Source organism: Silurus aristotelis (genome assembly GCF_946808225.1).
Source record: "Silurus aristotelis genome assembly, chromosome: 1".
In the NCBI taxonomy this organism is placed as follows: domain Eukaryota; kingdom Metazoa; phylum Chordata; class Actinopteri; order Siluriformes; family Siluridae; genus Silurus; species Silurus aristotelis.
Genome location: NC_139574.1, coordinates 5,394,432 through 5,409,300, shown reverse-complemented (window position 1 = coordinate 5,409,300; position 14,869 = coordinate 5,394,432). Strand labels below are relative to the sequence as shown.

The following is a 14,869-nucleotide window of genomic DNA, read 5'->3' as shown; positions in this document are numbered from 1 at the left end:
ACAGACAGACAGACAGACAGATAATCAAGACAAACTTAAACTTACAGGTTTATTCAGGAGGAAATAAAGCAGTCAAAACACAGTGTTCAACTCATTAATACATTATTACAACTCAAATGCAAAACTGTTCACTGTAGTTCTATCAGATTATAGCCCACTTTATATTAATTCCCATCCAAATCTATCTTCATGGTTCGTATTAGTGTGGACATGGCCTAAAGCATGCTGTAGTGCCAGGAGAACATGTGGACAGTTTCTGAATGAGTGCAAACTTCCACAAATATGTAGTGAAACATCTTCCCAGAAGAGTGGAGTTTCTTATAACAATGTGGAATTGGACGTTTAAAAAGCACATATGAATCTCAAGCTCACGTGTCCACACAATTTTGTCCATATCAGGTATCTGTTATTGTTAATTACTGTAATTAGTCAAAGCTTTATTTGCTATGATCAATAAAATCTCATGAACACACTCACACACATATAATACAGCACTCGATCCATTACACAGCACCTCACACTGCACTCACCATCCAAACACCACAGTTCAGTCAGCAGCTGTTGGGTCTTTGAAGGATCTTAAAATTGATTTTAAAAAAATCTGAAGGGAAAAGATGAAAAACCATCTGGAAATGTTTTTTTTTTTTTTTTTTTTTTTTTTTTTTTAACAGGAAGAAGCTGAAAAAAAGATGAAACACAATCATGCCAAAATGTAACTAATACAAAGAGAACAAAATCTGTAAACGCAGAGGGAACTGACTACTTCTTTATAAAGATGCTGATCTTTAGAGCTAATTTTTTACTTCTTAGTAAGGGAAAAAACATACTTCACAATAGTGTTACAAAACCACCATAGTGGGGAAAGACTGCCCCCTGGAGGCATAAGCACGTTGGATTTATTTGTCAATGCCTCAGCTAATCCATGTTTACACAACTCATTGAAGTGTGAATGTCGGCAATTTCAGAGTAATGACGACAGTTTTTGAATGCGGTATCATGGAATTTGAACCAGGAGACCCAAACCTGTTTCAGCACACAGCTGGCTCCATGAAGATATGCTTTACATGGGTTGGAATGAAAGATCTCCTGCTATAGAGCTCTGAACTCAATCCTATTAACCATGATGAATGTGAATGCTGACTTCACCCCAGGCCTCCTCACCTCACCTACAACAGTACCTGACTTTACTAACACCCCTGAGGCTAAATGAATCCCTAGAATCTTCACAAGCACACTCCAAAATCTAGTGGAACATCTTCCCAGGACAGTGGAGCTTATTATAACTGCACACCGGGATTATGTGATTACGGGGGAGTGTGTCAAAATTGTGGAGGTTTTTAATTAAAGAAAACACAAACAAAATGCAAAAAGTATAATCAGTGAAACCCAAGGTTCAGACAACTGCAGTTTTATACTAAACACACAGAAAACAAACCGTCTAGAGGTTACGTATGTAACCTTAGTTTCCTGAGGGAACGAGACGCTGCATCACAATGCTTTGTGAACTCTTTTGTGTTGCTAACGCTCTAAATCACGTGTGAAATCTGGCCAACGGCAAATCGCGACGTCACCAGCGGGGTGATGTCATGAACAGGAAGCTACAAAATACCCATGCAGTGGAGCTGACGCTAGCTTCTGAAAATGAAAAGGGAAGCATGGCAGGGATGCATGGAGTGTGGCTCAAAGCAGCGACAGCATCTTGTTTCCTCAGGGAACTAAGGTTACATACATAACCTAGAGATGTTCCCTTTCAGGAACTCGAGCTGCGTCACACCGCTTTGGGAATGAGTGTCCAATCATGCCACACTGACCAGTCCTTGCCTAGTGTGTGAGAGCACAGCTAGAGCGCAGGACAGAGGAGCCAGGAGAGGTCGTAGAACCTGATGAAGGTCAGTGGGGTGGACCAGTCCGCGCCATTGCAAAAGTCCTGGAGTGGGACTCCAGGGGACCAGGCCGTAGGGGTTGCCACATTCCGAGAGAAGTGAGCCTTAAAACTAAAAGAAGCGGAGAGACCAGAGGACATCCAAAAATCCACATACTGAGAATCTGTTTGGTGCCTATAGAGACCATAGCAGACAAACAGCTGCTCTAACTTTCTCTACGGACTCATCCTGTGGACGTCCTTCGTCACACTGGACACAGTCTGGTTGTTTCTTCTGGTGAGGGGATGAAAAGGAGGAGGGTACAATGCCTGCAGCATGACAGGTTGTGGAGGAGTTGCAGGCACGTGTCACAATGGGTGTCTACTCAGCAACTGCCCAGCAAGCGGGGCACAATAAGCCGCGATAGCAGACACGTAAACCTTCAGGTTTAAAGAGGCAACCCTGCGCCAAATTGCCTCAAAGGGGTTGGGTGAGTAAGGGAGAACCAGATGGGACAGTGTGATATCTCTTAAGTTGCAAGCAGATCCACCTGTGCTATGTAAGACCTCCGCTATATCCACTCCACCACCTCAGGGTGGACCTTCCATTCCCCGGGCCTCGGCCCTTGCCTCGAAAGGGCGTCTGCTCTCTGATTGGACCACAGGAGTATCTGCCGTGCCAGCAGATATATAGGGGCGAGATCGGAGACCCCCTGGTGGTCGATGTAAGAGACCACCAATGTGCTGTCCTAACAGACCAGCACATGGCGATCCCTCAGGTCTGGGAGGAACTGTTTCAGAGCATCTCCAGGCAGTTTATGGCCAGCATCTCCAGGCAGTTTATGTGCCACATGAGATGGAGATTGTTCCACCGACCGTGGGTGAGGGATGCATCCACCCAGTGAGGGATGCTTCTGTCATTAGCATTAAGCAACAACAAGGAGCTCTCAGGATGGGACCCTGAGACAGGAACGCAGGTTCTTTCAACATATCTAAGGCTCGGAGGGCTCGCTGCGAGACCTTGATAGAATTAAATGGATTGGCCTTTCGGGAGAACCCTCTGTCTCTGAGCAACCACTGCAGGGGTCCCATGTGCAGGAGGCTGAGTGGATTCAAACTGGATGCTGCTGCCATGAGTCCCAGCAGCCACTGGAACTGCTTCACAGTAAGTGACTGACCTACTCTCACTCTTGACTGTCATGAGGTTAGCTTTGATCCGAGCATAAAGTAACGGTCGAGTACCCAACCACGCCTAAGAAGGTGGTTCTCTCTACTAGAGAAAGCACACTCTTCTTGGTGTTTATTCTTGACCCGAGTTCCTTTATACAGAGGAGAAGGACATTTTGATGCAGGACGGCCAGAAGCTCTGATCGAGCTAATATTAACCAATCATCGATATACTGATTGCGAATGCCCCGAAGCCTGGGCAGGGTCAAAGCCGCATCCGTGCATTTTGAGAAGGTGTGGGGTCAGAGCGGCAGGCTGAACAGGAGCACCTGATTTTGGTAAGGATGGATATGTGGAAGTATGCATCCTTTAGATCTATCATAACAAACTGGTCCTCGGACCTGATCTGAGACACGACCTGCTTTATTAGTGAGCATCTTGAACCTGAGCCTCATAAGCGAGTGGTTAAAGACGCATAGATCTAAAATTGGATGCAACCCCCCATCCTTCTTTAGAACCCTGAAGTACTGGCTGTAGAAGTTGGACTCTCTGAGTAAAGAAGGGACCACTTGGCCTCCTTTCTCAGGAGAGTGTTTACTTCCTGTTCCAGGACCAGAGCCTGCCCGGGATCCACCAGAGTGGGACACACCCCATTAAAATGGGGAGAAGAGGACCCGAACTGAATCAAGAAGCTCTTTTTCTACCGTGTGCAGGACCCGCTGAGACATGTCTTTCAGCCAGGCTCTCTAAGGGCTGGTCTCTGGCCAGTCCAGAGCAGCTGGAGCAGTGCTCTGCAGCCGGTGGAGCCTCCTGAGAGGTGGCGGTCTCCTCTATCCGCTACAAGACCGGGCAGAGGTGGATGAAGACAACTGCTGCAAGGGGGGATGGGCACCGGGAGGAGGAGAAGAGTCCGTGAGTTTGCTAGCTTCCTTTATCTCTCCCTCCTCAGAGAAAGAAATGTGGAGCAATGCGTTGCTCGCACCGGAGGAAGAAACCGCCAAAGGGCCCGCTTCCCCCAGGAAGTGAGCAATAGACCCGGCAGGTGAGGCAGGAGAAAGGGACGCGCCCATCTCCATGCCTTCGGTCAGATCCCCTTGCGAACGGCTTTGCTTAGGCAAGAGCGGGGCCCAAGCCGCGAGGGAGAACACTCTCCTCGAACAATGCTCTCCTCGAGTGGAGAGTGCGCATAGACATATGGTTACAATGTGAGCAGTCGACTCCCTCAAGAGCCGACTGAGAATGCTCCTCACCCAAGCAAACAACACATCAGCTGTGTGTATCCCCCTGAAATGAAGCGCTTCAAGGAGGAACACATTTACACAGTCAAAAATCTTGCTTGCTTTTAAAGCTCATGCCTGCACCAATTCACACACAAAACGCTTACCTGAACAAACAGAAGCTAGCGCCGGCTCCACTGCATGCGCATTTTGTAGCTTCCTGGTCATGATGTCACCCTGCACGACGCTTTGCCGTTGGCCGGATTTCACAAGTGATTCAGAGCGTGAGCGATTTCCTGAAAGGGAACACAACATAAGTGATGTGTTACAAACTCCCAGAACGTAGAACTTTACAAGAGATGATAATTACTCAAATTAAAACAGTAAGGTACATGACCAAGTCATATGACTTGCAGGACTACTGCAAAAAGAAAGAAAGAAAAAAAATAATCAGATTTTTATTTTAATAATTTGTGTAAAAAAATCTGTTTAGAAATGAATGAAATGTGTATAAAAAAAATTAATTAAGCAAAAACAAACAATGTGAAATATCACATTTAAAAAAATCTTAACAACAGATGAATGAACAATATAAAAAAAATAAGAATATGAATATTGTGTAAGATTTGTAAATGAAATTAATAAATGCAAAAAATGCAATTTTTATTTTTATTATTATTATTATTTTAAATAAAGAATAATAAATACATTTATTTTTTTTTAAAAATTATTGTGCAATAGTGTGACTAGTTATGTGACTTCTGTCTGAAATGTAATAAAAGAATATCCATCCCACTTCCTGCTCGGCTTTCTATTGGTTCTGTTCGAGACAAAGCAACAGAAGCTACAGATAAAAGCATCATTTAAGTGGCTCTAAAGTGCTTTTATTTTACTGTTGAAATGCCTGGAATAAAAGCTCAGAGTGCTGCTCATCCTGCATCGAGTGCGCTATTACCAAATGGGACAGATAAAGGATATACAGTCAATACACATCAGACTTTGTGTGCACTCCAGAGTGGAGAAAAATAACTAAAACTAAACAAAAGAAAAGATTTAAACCCAGAGACAGTAAAGCTCTGGTTTCCAGTAACCTCACGTGAATGTTTTCAGCAAACCCAAATGCATGAGTCAAATGTACGCAGTCCTTGATACGGTGAGGTTTTTATTGTTATTGTTCGTGGCACTCAGGGATATCTTGAAATCCATGTTTAACTCCCTGTCTTTAATTTTTTTGCTTATGAAAAGGACCAGAACATTTCATGCCCAAAAACATTCCACATGGAAGTTTTTTTTACTTAGCCTCAACACATCCAAGATATTTCAGGCCACTGAAGTCTACATTATTGTTATGTTGTGCACTTGAACTGCCGTGTTAATATCATTACCTAGAAACTTCAGGTAAATCTCCTGTGATTTAGGATACATCTTAATCTTTTATAAACAAAGTAGCTAAACACTGATGGCAGCCATCTTGAAAAACTAGCCATTTAAAAAAAAAACTCTTGCTATCTCAGATGCACTGCCTTCTAACATTTTAAGGGAAAATAATTGTTATAAAATAAAATTGTGCTCTATACTCTAGACTAACTATTCTATTCTACATAATCATTAATGAGCTTTTAAAATGAGTTTTTAAAATATTAATATCTGGTAAACACAATGAAAAAAAAAGTACACGCTCAGTGGTTAGCTGTTGTCCTTCTCAATAGGAGGTCATTAGTTCAAATCCCAGCACCACTGAGCTCTTTCTCCAGGGCTCAGTACTTCTCAGTTATATATACATATACATATATAAGCAATGTTGGGCAATAACGCGTTACTTTTGACAGTAACTAATACTGTAACGCATTACTTTTTAAATAAAGTAACTGTGTTACCGTTACCGTATGGTGCGTTACCCGTTACTTTTCTATAATTAATTTCGGCTGAAGTGTAGCCTACAGTCTAACCTGTTTACAGGCGACGCATTGTAGGATTGGAGGATGAACCACTGTAAACACGAAGAAGACGCAATGTGGGCGTGTCTCCGTTTATTCAGGTCTGTGCGGCAGTAATGGCGAGTCGAGGCGAGAGCAAGACGAGTTTTTCAAAGTGGAAATATGCTCATTATTTCACTTTAGTTGAGCATAAAGACAAAAACTTTTTTGTCAAATGTTGTATCAGTAGCTGTGTCTTTCTGGTTCGAAGGTCATATCTACTGCGATAAACAGCAACTCCGATCTGTTGAAGCTCCTCCAGAAACTCCATGCCTCGACGAAGCTAGAAGCTAGAAGCTAACCCGGTGTTCTGTTCTACATTGTTGATAGTTTTCATACTTCATCTGTGAAAGGAACATTTTTTAAGAGCTCAACACAACAGCTTTTATGATGCAGAAGCCACTTTAGTTTTTGATTGTGAATATATTATTCAGCTTGTTTGGTTATTTATTTCAGAAATCCTTGTGATATATTCAGTTTGTGCTGCTCTGACTTTAATAAAATAGTGTTTATTAAATTACTATATATAAATTACTTTATGTTTAAGTCAGTTTTGTGTTTGTAGACCATAACACATAAAAGGCCATTAATGGGAACATTAAAGAACGTTCTTTAAAAAAGTAACTAAAAAGTTACTTTTAACAGTAATGTGTTACCTATAAAAGTAACTTTTTAGTTACTCTGATGGATTTTGGTGTAAGTAATCAACAAAGTAACTAAGTTACTTTTTGAATGAAGTAACTAGTAACTGTAACTAGTTACTATTTCTTAGTAACTAGCACAACACTGTATATAAGCTAACTATAAGTTGTTCGGGATGAGGGCATCTACAAAATACCGTAAGTGACATTGAAATTCATGGGGGTTATGACTATTTTTGGTCTTCAAAATATTTTTGCTAATATATAGCCATTTTGTTTATATTTAGTCAAAGCTCATTCTTATATGCCAGATTGTGATATCAAATGTTCTGTATCCACTGCTCCAGGTGAATTTATATTTATTTATTAATTTATTTCTTTATTTTCTCTGGTGTTTTATTTTCTCTTTTGCATGGGCTACTGCTGTATGTACAGTATATTTTGTATTTTTTCTATTCCTACATGTTAAATCCTCTCGTATTTGTGTTTGTGGAAAGTTTCCCCCATTTTTCTTGTTAAAGAGCTACATTTATACAATAGTTATAAATCCATTCAATGCAATTTCTGTTTAATCATTATGTACTAAATGGTCAAAAGTATAGAGACACCCAACTTTTCCAACCATAAGTGTTTCTTTCAAAAACTGTTACCACAAAGCTGAAGGCCCACAATTGCATAGGATGTCTTTGGATGCGTTAGCATATGATTTCCCCCCTCACTTAAACTAGGAGACCCAAACCTGTTCCAGCATGATGATGCCACTGTGCACTAAGCTCCATGACAGTATGGTTTAGATCTTCTGCTGTAGAGCTCCAATCGATCTGAACTTTAGGATGTATGTGAACACTGACTGCACCCAAGGCCTCCTCACCTTCAATAACACTCTGATGGACAAAAATCTCCACAAAATTTAGTGGAACATCATAAAAGTGCAGGTTATTATACCAGCAACTGGGACTAAATGTAGAATGGGATATTAAAAAAGAAGCACATACCGATTCTACCGTCCACATATTTTCGTCGGAAAACTGTAGCTTTGAATCTGAAGAGGTAACATCCTTTCCTCTTTGTTGCGTGCATAATAATGACTCTAAACAAAGATTTTCCACAAGAATATTTATTCATGATTTCCTAGTCACATATAGCAAGTTTTAAACAGAGCTGTAGGCTGAAATATAATCCGTTTTAAATAGTCTCCTAAATGTCTTCGAAATTCAAATCGCAGACACTCGTTGAAACAATGTCAACCCTGATGAAGATAAAGCTCATGTAAGGTCAAGCCGATGTTCCTGTGGGCACCGAGCTGCTAAAGAGCGAGCGTGCGCTGCCCTTAAAGGTCTGAATGCTGCTTTTGCTGGGCAGAGCGTTAGCAGGAAAGAGAAAGAAGAAGAAGAAGAAAAACAGGAAGACAGATTGCAATACAGGGTAGGATTAAGACTACATATATATATATGTATATAGGCATGCTGGCAATCTACATACGTTAATATCAGAGACGACCATAGAGCGATAGACAGAGAAAGATAGAGATCAGATCGCAGAAGCAGACATGTTTTCTAGCCACGCACAGAGCATGCTACAGTAGCTTAGCAGATAAATATGTTCGAAGCGACACTACTACATGAAGCCAAACAAGCTAGCGACGAAGCACTACATTTAAAGCGAAGCGTTACTGTACAGTACATTCAGCACTAAGACTATCACACAGTAAATATTTGGGTAAATATTGTACATCACAGGCTTGGAAAGAAAGCAAAGCGTTCATGCACATGCAAAGGCCCGATATCAGCAGCAACAGCAGCAGCAATAGCAGCGGAGGAGAAAATAAAAAACAACGTAAAGGACGTGCCCAGGACACTTCGGCTTTTTTCTTTTGACGGCTTGTTTATCGCATCCGCTTTATGCTTTAGAACGATGGCAGACCTTACGTGTACACAGTAGTAAAAAGAGGAAACTCATTGGTTGGACATGTTAAGGATACAGATAGGTAGCATCGACGTGTTTAGCGAACAGAAACAAAATCGGAGCGAATCGGAAAACATCACGTAACTTTTCATCCAAATTCGTACAAAAAAAAGACAAAAAAAAAAGTGACACGTTCAGACGATTCACGGCTTCATCAAAACTATAAACATCCACTGGACTTTACAGGAAATCTAAAGTGCACAAAGTCCCCCAGGTGGAGAACGAGACGATATCAGCAATAAATACTAAGGCAGTACAGTTACAGTACAAACACACAAAATTTACATACTGGCACATAATGTCAAGTCGATCACTTGGGCACAAAGCCAACCGACTTCGGTTCAAGGAATGGAATTTCATGTTAGGTTCTTTTTTTCTCTTCGATTATTGTTCTTAGCACAAAAAACGAAGTAAATTAAAGCATGTTCCATCACACATAAACATACACATAAATCATAACTGTATATATGTATATATATATATATATATATATATATATATATATATATATATATATATATATATATATATATATAGTATAGATACTGTAGTATTACAATTACATGTCATTATTTGATTTGAGAAAATAATATTTTACCTCACAAATAGACTCTTTTATATACAATACATGGATGTATTCACAGAGATATGTCCATTTACAAAGAACGACTTGTACAATGTTGTTTTTTAATGATTGACACAGTTCATGGAAAACTCACAGATGTTAAACTAAGTGCTACAGAGATAAATTATTATGTAACAAGGACACTGGACACTCTAGGGGTCACCAGAGATCATTCTGACCACACCCACCTACTTACTGGGTACTTCCTGGTTTTAGAGTGGCTAAATATTTTGGATACTTTCCCTTATTGCAAAGTGCTTGCTAGTTTCCTAAATCTTGATCTTTGTCCCTACTGGGACCATGTGGATCCTAAAAACGTTCAACGTCCACACTTTTGTGTTCAATCGTTTCCCAAAAATCGCATCCACACTCGTTTTCCTCTGCCGTTATTTACTTTGAAACATCGTTGCATTGACTAAAAATGCGTCATCATTTTTGAAAGCTGACAATGCACCGCAAAAACAGCCTTTTCAAAAGTATCCACTATGAAGAGCGTTTTCAAAAAGCCACGTTTTCATTGACTAAAATGGGAATCTCAGTGTGGACCGAAGGCCAAACTGGAGAGAAAAATATGTGTTTTCAAACATAAACCTATTATGCTGTTGAGCATGTGGAGCTTTTCTCAATCTATTTATGTAGCCAAATCTGGTAAAATGGAAACTCAGATGCAGAGTGAAATTTGCAAAAGACTTAATACATTTTACAGGAAACGAAGTGGGAAAAAAAGTTATCTCTATATCCAAATCCCCTTATAAACCATAACCTCATAAACTTTATCCAAAAATTGCATTGGAACATTGGGATTGGGAAGATTTCCCAAGGCCAATTTTCTTTAAAACCCAGGAAGTAAACAGGAAGTACTCAGGTAAGAGTTTGTACTCTGGAAAGTGCACCATCTGTTGGTGTGGCAGTGAAATGTCCAGAATCTTTATTACATTTTGAATCTTATTTAGCATTTCTGATTCGAACCTAAGCGATATATCACAAATTGTTTTACCCAAACCCATTTACATTTAGGTCTAATTGCATGTCCTAAGCAGTATTGCTAATGTTTTGCTTCATCGCTATCGGCTCAGTTCAGCTGTACCACTTCTACACTACAGTACACTATATGTTAATGAATGTGATGTGAATTATTTGCAGGAGCAGAAAACCAATCCTGCTACAAGAATGAAATGTTTCATCGCTTAGCGCCTGCGTAAATATATATATATTTATATATATATATATATATATGTGTGTGCGTGTGTGTTTCAAGATCTATTGGTATATGTCACTGTCTGCTAAAGATACAGACCTCACCTTACACACTTACACCTAATCTACATATACTCCATAAACATTTTAATAAATCAATAAACTAATTTATTTTTTTTTAAGGTTAACGCTGTGTTCTTTCATTACTACCTGGTCTAGAAAAGTCTTTGTGCTCTGGATACAAATGAGTTTAACATTTTCGCTGTCTGACAGTAATTTGTTGACAAACACACACCGACAGGAAGTACAGCAATCCATTAGATAGGACGTCGTCTAGTCTGAGAAGTTCTAGTTTACTCTCAGCTCTAGTTACAGACTCAGGGAGTTGTAATAATAATAATAACATCAACAATAATGAACCATTCTATACAAACCGTACTGGGTACCTATGAATAACAAGTACTACTTTGAGTATACTGTTACCGGAGAAAAGGGGATCCCTATGTTGTAAAGACTTCGCAATACAGAATAAAAGTCCCAGGAAATTTGAATACAAATTGATTTTTTTTATTTGCGTTTTTGATTAAAAGGCCACAGAAGTTGCGCCTGTCATTGTTAGGAAGTTCCCTCTAGAAGTGCCACTAATCTAATATGTGATATAAAGCATCAGCTATATTTTATTCTTTTGAGTTTTAAACTTGAGCAAACACAGAGATTGGAAAGACTTTGTAACGTATATTTGTTTGAATTGAATGGTTGAGGAATGCATTATTTATTGTTCTGAGTTTTAAACTCGATGAGGGTTCGGGTTGTTCAACGTAAGCAGTAACATGGTTTTCAACATGAGTGAACACTGCGATTGGTAAAAATTCACAACGAATGGATGCTTATTGCTGCGATTAAACGATTAAAGAAAATATGATTTATTGTTTCAAGTTTTTAGTTCGGTTTCGGTAACGTTGTTTGGAACACAAACAAGCACTAGGATTAGCAAGACTTCATCATGAATGAAGGAATATTGTTAGGATTAAACCATTAAAGAACATATGATGAGTTCTTCAGAGTTTTGTTCGGTTTGGGTTCGACTGCAGATGATGATAAGGAGATTTTACTATAGGATACAAGCACATCTGTATCAACATGTACTTTTGGATAAATTATATAAATCGATTTATATAATCTTTGCTTGTACAATTTGTAAAGTGACGGTTTGATACAGAGCTAAAAATGAACACAGGTAAAACTAATCCCATCTGAATAAGGCTTCATGCCGTCAACATCTGGATGTCAATAAATTCTATTCAGCAGTGTTTTAATTTTTTCCGTAGATGCCAGAAACCGCCTTCTGGGAGTTTTTCAATAATTTGCTATTGGTGTATGTGGCTTAATTTGATTTAGATGATAATCATCTACACATAAACAGCATTATTTGTTAGCAGCTAACACGTAATTGGCCACAGCTTGGTGGGTTCATTATTTAGTCTGGTGTAAATGCTTTGTGCGAATTAGAATAAATGATTCTCTAGAAATTGTGTTTACGCTCCAGTTAAGACCTTTTGGTTCAGTCGGCTTCAGATCTCGCAGCCGCTTTACCTTCTGTTAAATGTAGATACATTACATTCCTGCTTTTTGGGATAAAACTTTCTTTTTAGCACACGCTAGGGTTAAACAGCTTGAGAGTTAAAGGAATGGAATCCTATTGGCTAAACCATCCCTCTGTGCTTTATTTATTTAATCCTGTATTCTCTACTAAATGGCACTTAAATGCTGCCTGTAATTGTAAAGGCAATACTGAGGTAAGCCAAAGTGCCCTCTGTCTCTGTCTTTGTCTCTCTCTCATCTACATCTACATAAATAAATCTCCCTCCTTCTTATAACTCTATAGTAACATCTGGCACTTAGAACATCTGCTCAGTTGGGTTTCTTATAAAAAAAAAGACGACCTATTGCACAGGACTGAAGCGAATAAATCTCCACGCTCACGCCACACATGTAAAGCTCACTCTAACATAGACAGGAGCGGACATCAACGTTTCTACAGACCTCCGGACCCGAGCCGTCCAGGACATCGATACGAAAGATTCTAATGGAATTTTAAACATCTTCACCTGTATTAGACTTAGTGCAGAAAAAAGAAAGAAAAAGAAATACCATACATTCACAGCAAACATTTTGTACAGTGAGACACTCCGGGGGATGGGTTGGGGGTCGTTACAGGTCCTGTCCGAGTCGCTCAATCTCTTCAATGAGGAAGTCAATGTCCTCGAAGGTGGCGGCCGGGTTGGAGATGACCATTCGAAAGAAGTTGACTTTGTCCCCTTGTGGCTGGTAGCTCACCATCGTCGTGCCGTACTCCATCATCCGGGCTTTGATTGTAGGAGCAACCTGAGGAAGGAGCCAAGAGATTACCAATGAACAGGAGAATAAAAATCTGTTTTCTAAAATAGATAGATAGATAGATAGATAGATAGATAGATAGATAGATAGATAGATAGATAGATAGATAGATAGATAGATAGATAGATAGATAGATAGATAGATAGATAGATAGATAGATAGATAGATTACAAACTAGTGCCATAAGTTTGTCCCTAATGAGCGAGCCAGAAGTGGTAAGAAAAATCTTCTGTGGTAAAAAATAATCTCCCTGAGATGGTATGAACCTTGAGAGGAACCAGACTCAAAAGAAAACTCATTTGGGTTTGAATGTCCATCAAATCAGCATTAAGTGTTGACTCAACAGTTGTGTGGTAGCTCAGTGTTTAAGACTCTCGGTTACTGGTCGGAAAGTTGGGCCACACTTGGGCCCTTGAGCAAGGCCCTTATAGTGCTCCAGGGGAGCTCAGTCTGCACTCTGACTCCGGCGTCCTAATATGCTGGGAGATGTGAAGAAAGACATTCACTGCTTAAACATCCATGAAGTTCTGAGCAACTCAAGAACTTTGAGGATGGATTTGGACTAGAATTAATATTTGGCAACAGTCTGCTACAATGGCTCAGGACCACAGTTTGTATGAACAGTTCCTCAACAATGATGGTGCTGAGGATGAGGACTTTTTAAGTTGGTTCCTCTCAAGGTTTTTTCCTCATGTAGTTTTAAGGAGTGTTTTCTTGAATAAATGCATCTATTAGGGTTTGCTATTCAAACCAGCAATCAGTAATGAAACTCCCAGAAAATGTCCATTGAAGACCAATCTCAGAAGCTCTTGAGAATTTATTAAAAGTTTAAAGTTCCTTATCTTTAAAGAATGAATGCAGCCTGAAAGGTGATTTAAAGACAAGTCAATGCGGCGCTTAGTTCCTATTTGTGCAGTGACAGTGATGGGGATGGGTGATGGTTCGAGACTGAAGATATCGAACGGCTCACCCGGGCTTTCCATCAGAAAACAGGATGATTACATTGATTCAGGACGGCTGCGTCTGGCATAGGAAAGAGCGAGAGGCTAAATTTAGCCGTGTACATGTGCTATGTCTGCAGCGAGACATGCAGGAGTAATCTTACAATGCCCTGGTGAAAGTCAATGATTCTGTACGACTGTCTCAGGTCACTTCCTGTTTCTGGCAGCTGCTTAAACGTTTCTGACAGAAATGTGACTCAGGGACGTTTCTCTTCTCCAGAAAAAGTGAATGTAGGTGTGTTTTTTTCTTTGATATGTGACCCGGGTCACACTTTTAAAAGGCCGGCTTGTGTTTCATCCTGCACTGCTTTTCCATTTAACATCCATCTGCTTTAGTAGAGCAAAGGCACAAGATCTAAACATCACAAGCACATGACAGAAAGCTTCAGCTTCAACAGAGGTAACGGTCTAAAAAAAGTGCTGCTTACAGGCACCTTTTAGCTGTTAAAAACCTTAAAAGAAAGAAAGAAAGAAAGAAAGAAAGAAAGAAAGAAAGAAAGAAAGAAAGAAAGCATTTACAGTAAAAAAAATTATGAAAATAAAAAAAAGAAATAAAAAAAAAGTTTATAATATACTGTATAATAATAATAATAATAATAATAATAATAATAATAATAATAATAATAATAATAATAATAAAAGAAAAGAATGATAACTGCACAGTTGCAATCATAATCCCATATAAATCCTACAAAAATTTATCCTGAGATATAGTGACAGTGGGAGTCACAGTGTGAGGACGTGGGAGTGTCAGTGTGATTATGTGGGAGTGGCAGTGTGGATGTAACAGTGACGGCGAGGATGCAGCAGTATGAGGATGTG

At 39.6% G+C, this 14,869-nt stretch overlaps 1 protein-coding gene across 1 annotated transcript in view; it reads right to left on the bottom strand.

Annotated features, from left to right (window-relative positions):
• Window positions 1–12,275: 12,275 nt before the first annotated feature.
• Window positions 12,276–14,869, bottom strand: part of gad2 (glutamate decarboxylase 2) — a 28,514-nt gene continuing 25,920 nt past the window's right edge. The window contains exon 16 of the mRNA XM_083546621.1: window positions 12,276–13,034. Within this exon, the coding sequence (XP_083402747.1) occupies window positions 12,861–13,034 (174 nt within the window). The 3' untranslated portion in view covers window positions 12,276–12,860. The remainder of the gene's footprint in view (window positions 13,035–14,869) is intronic.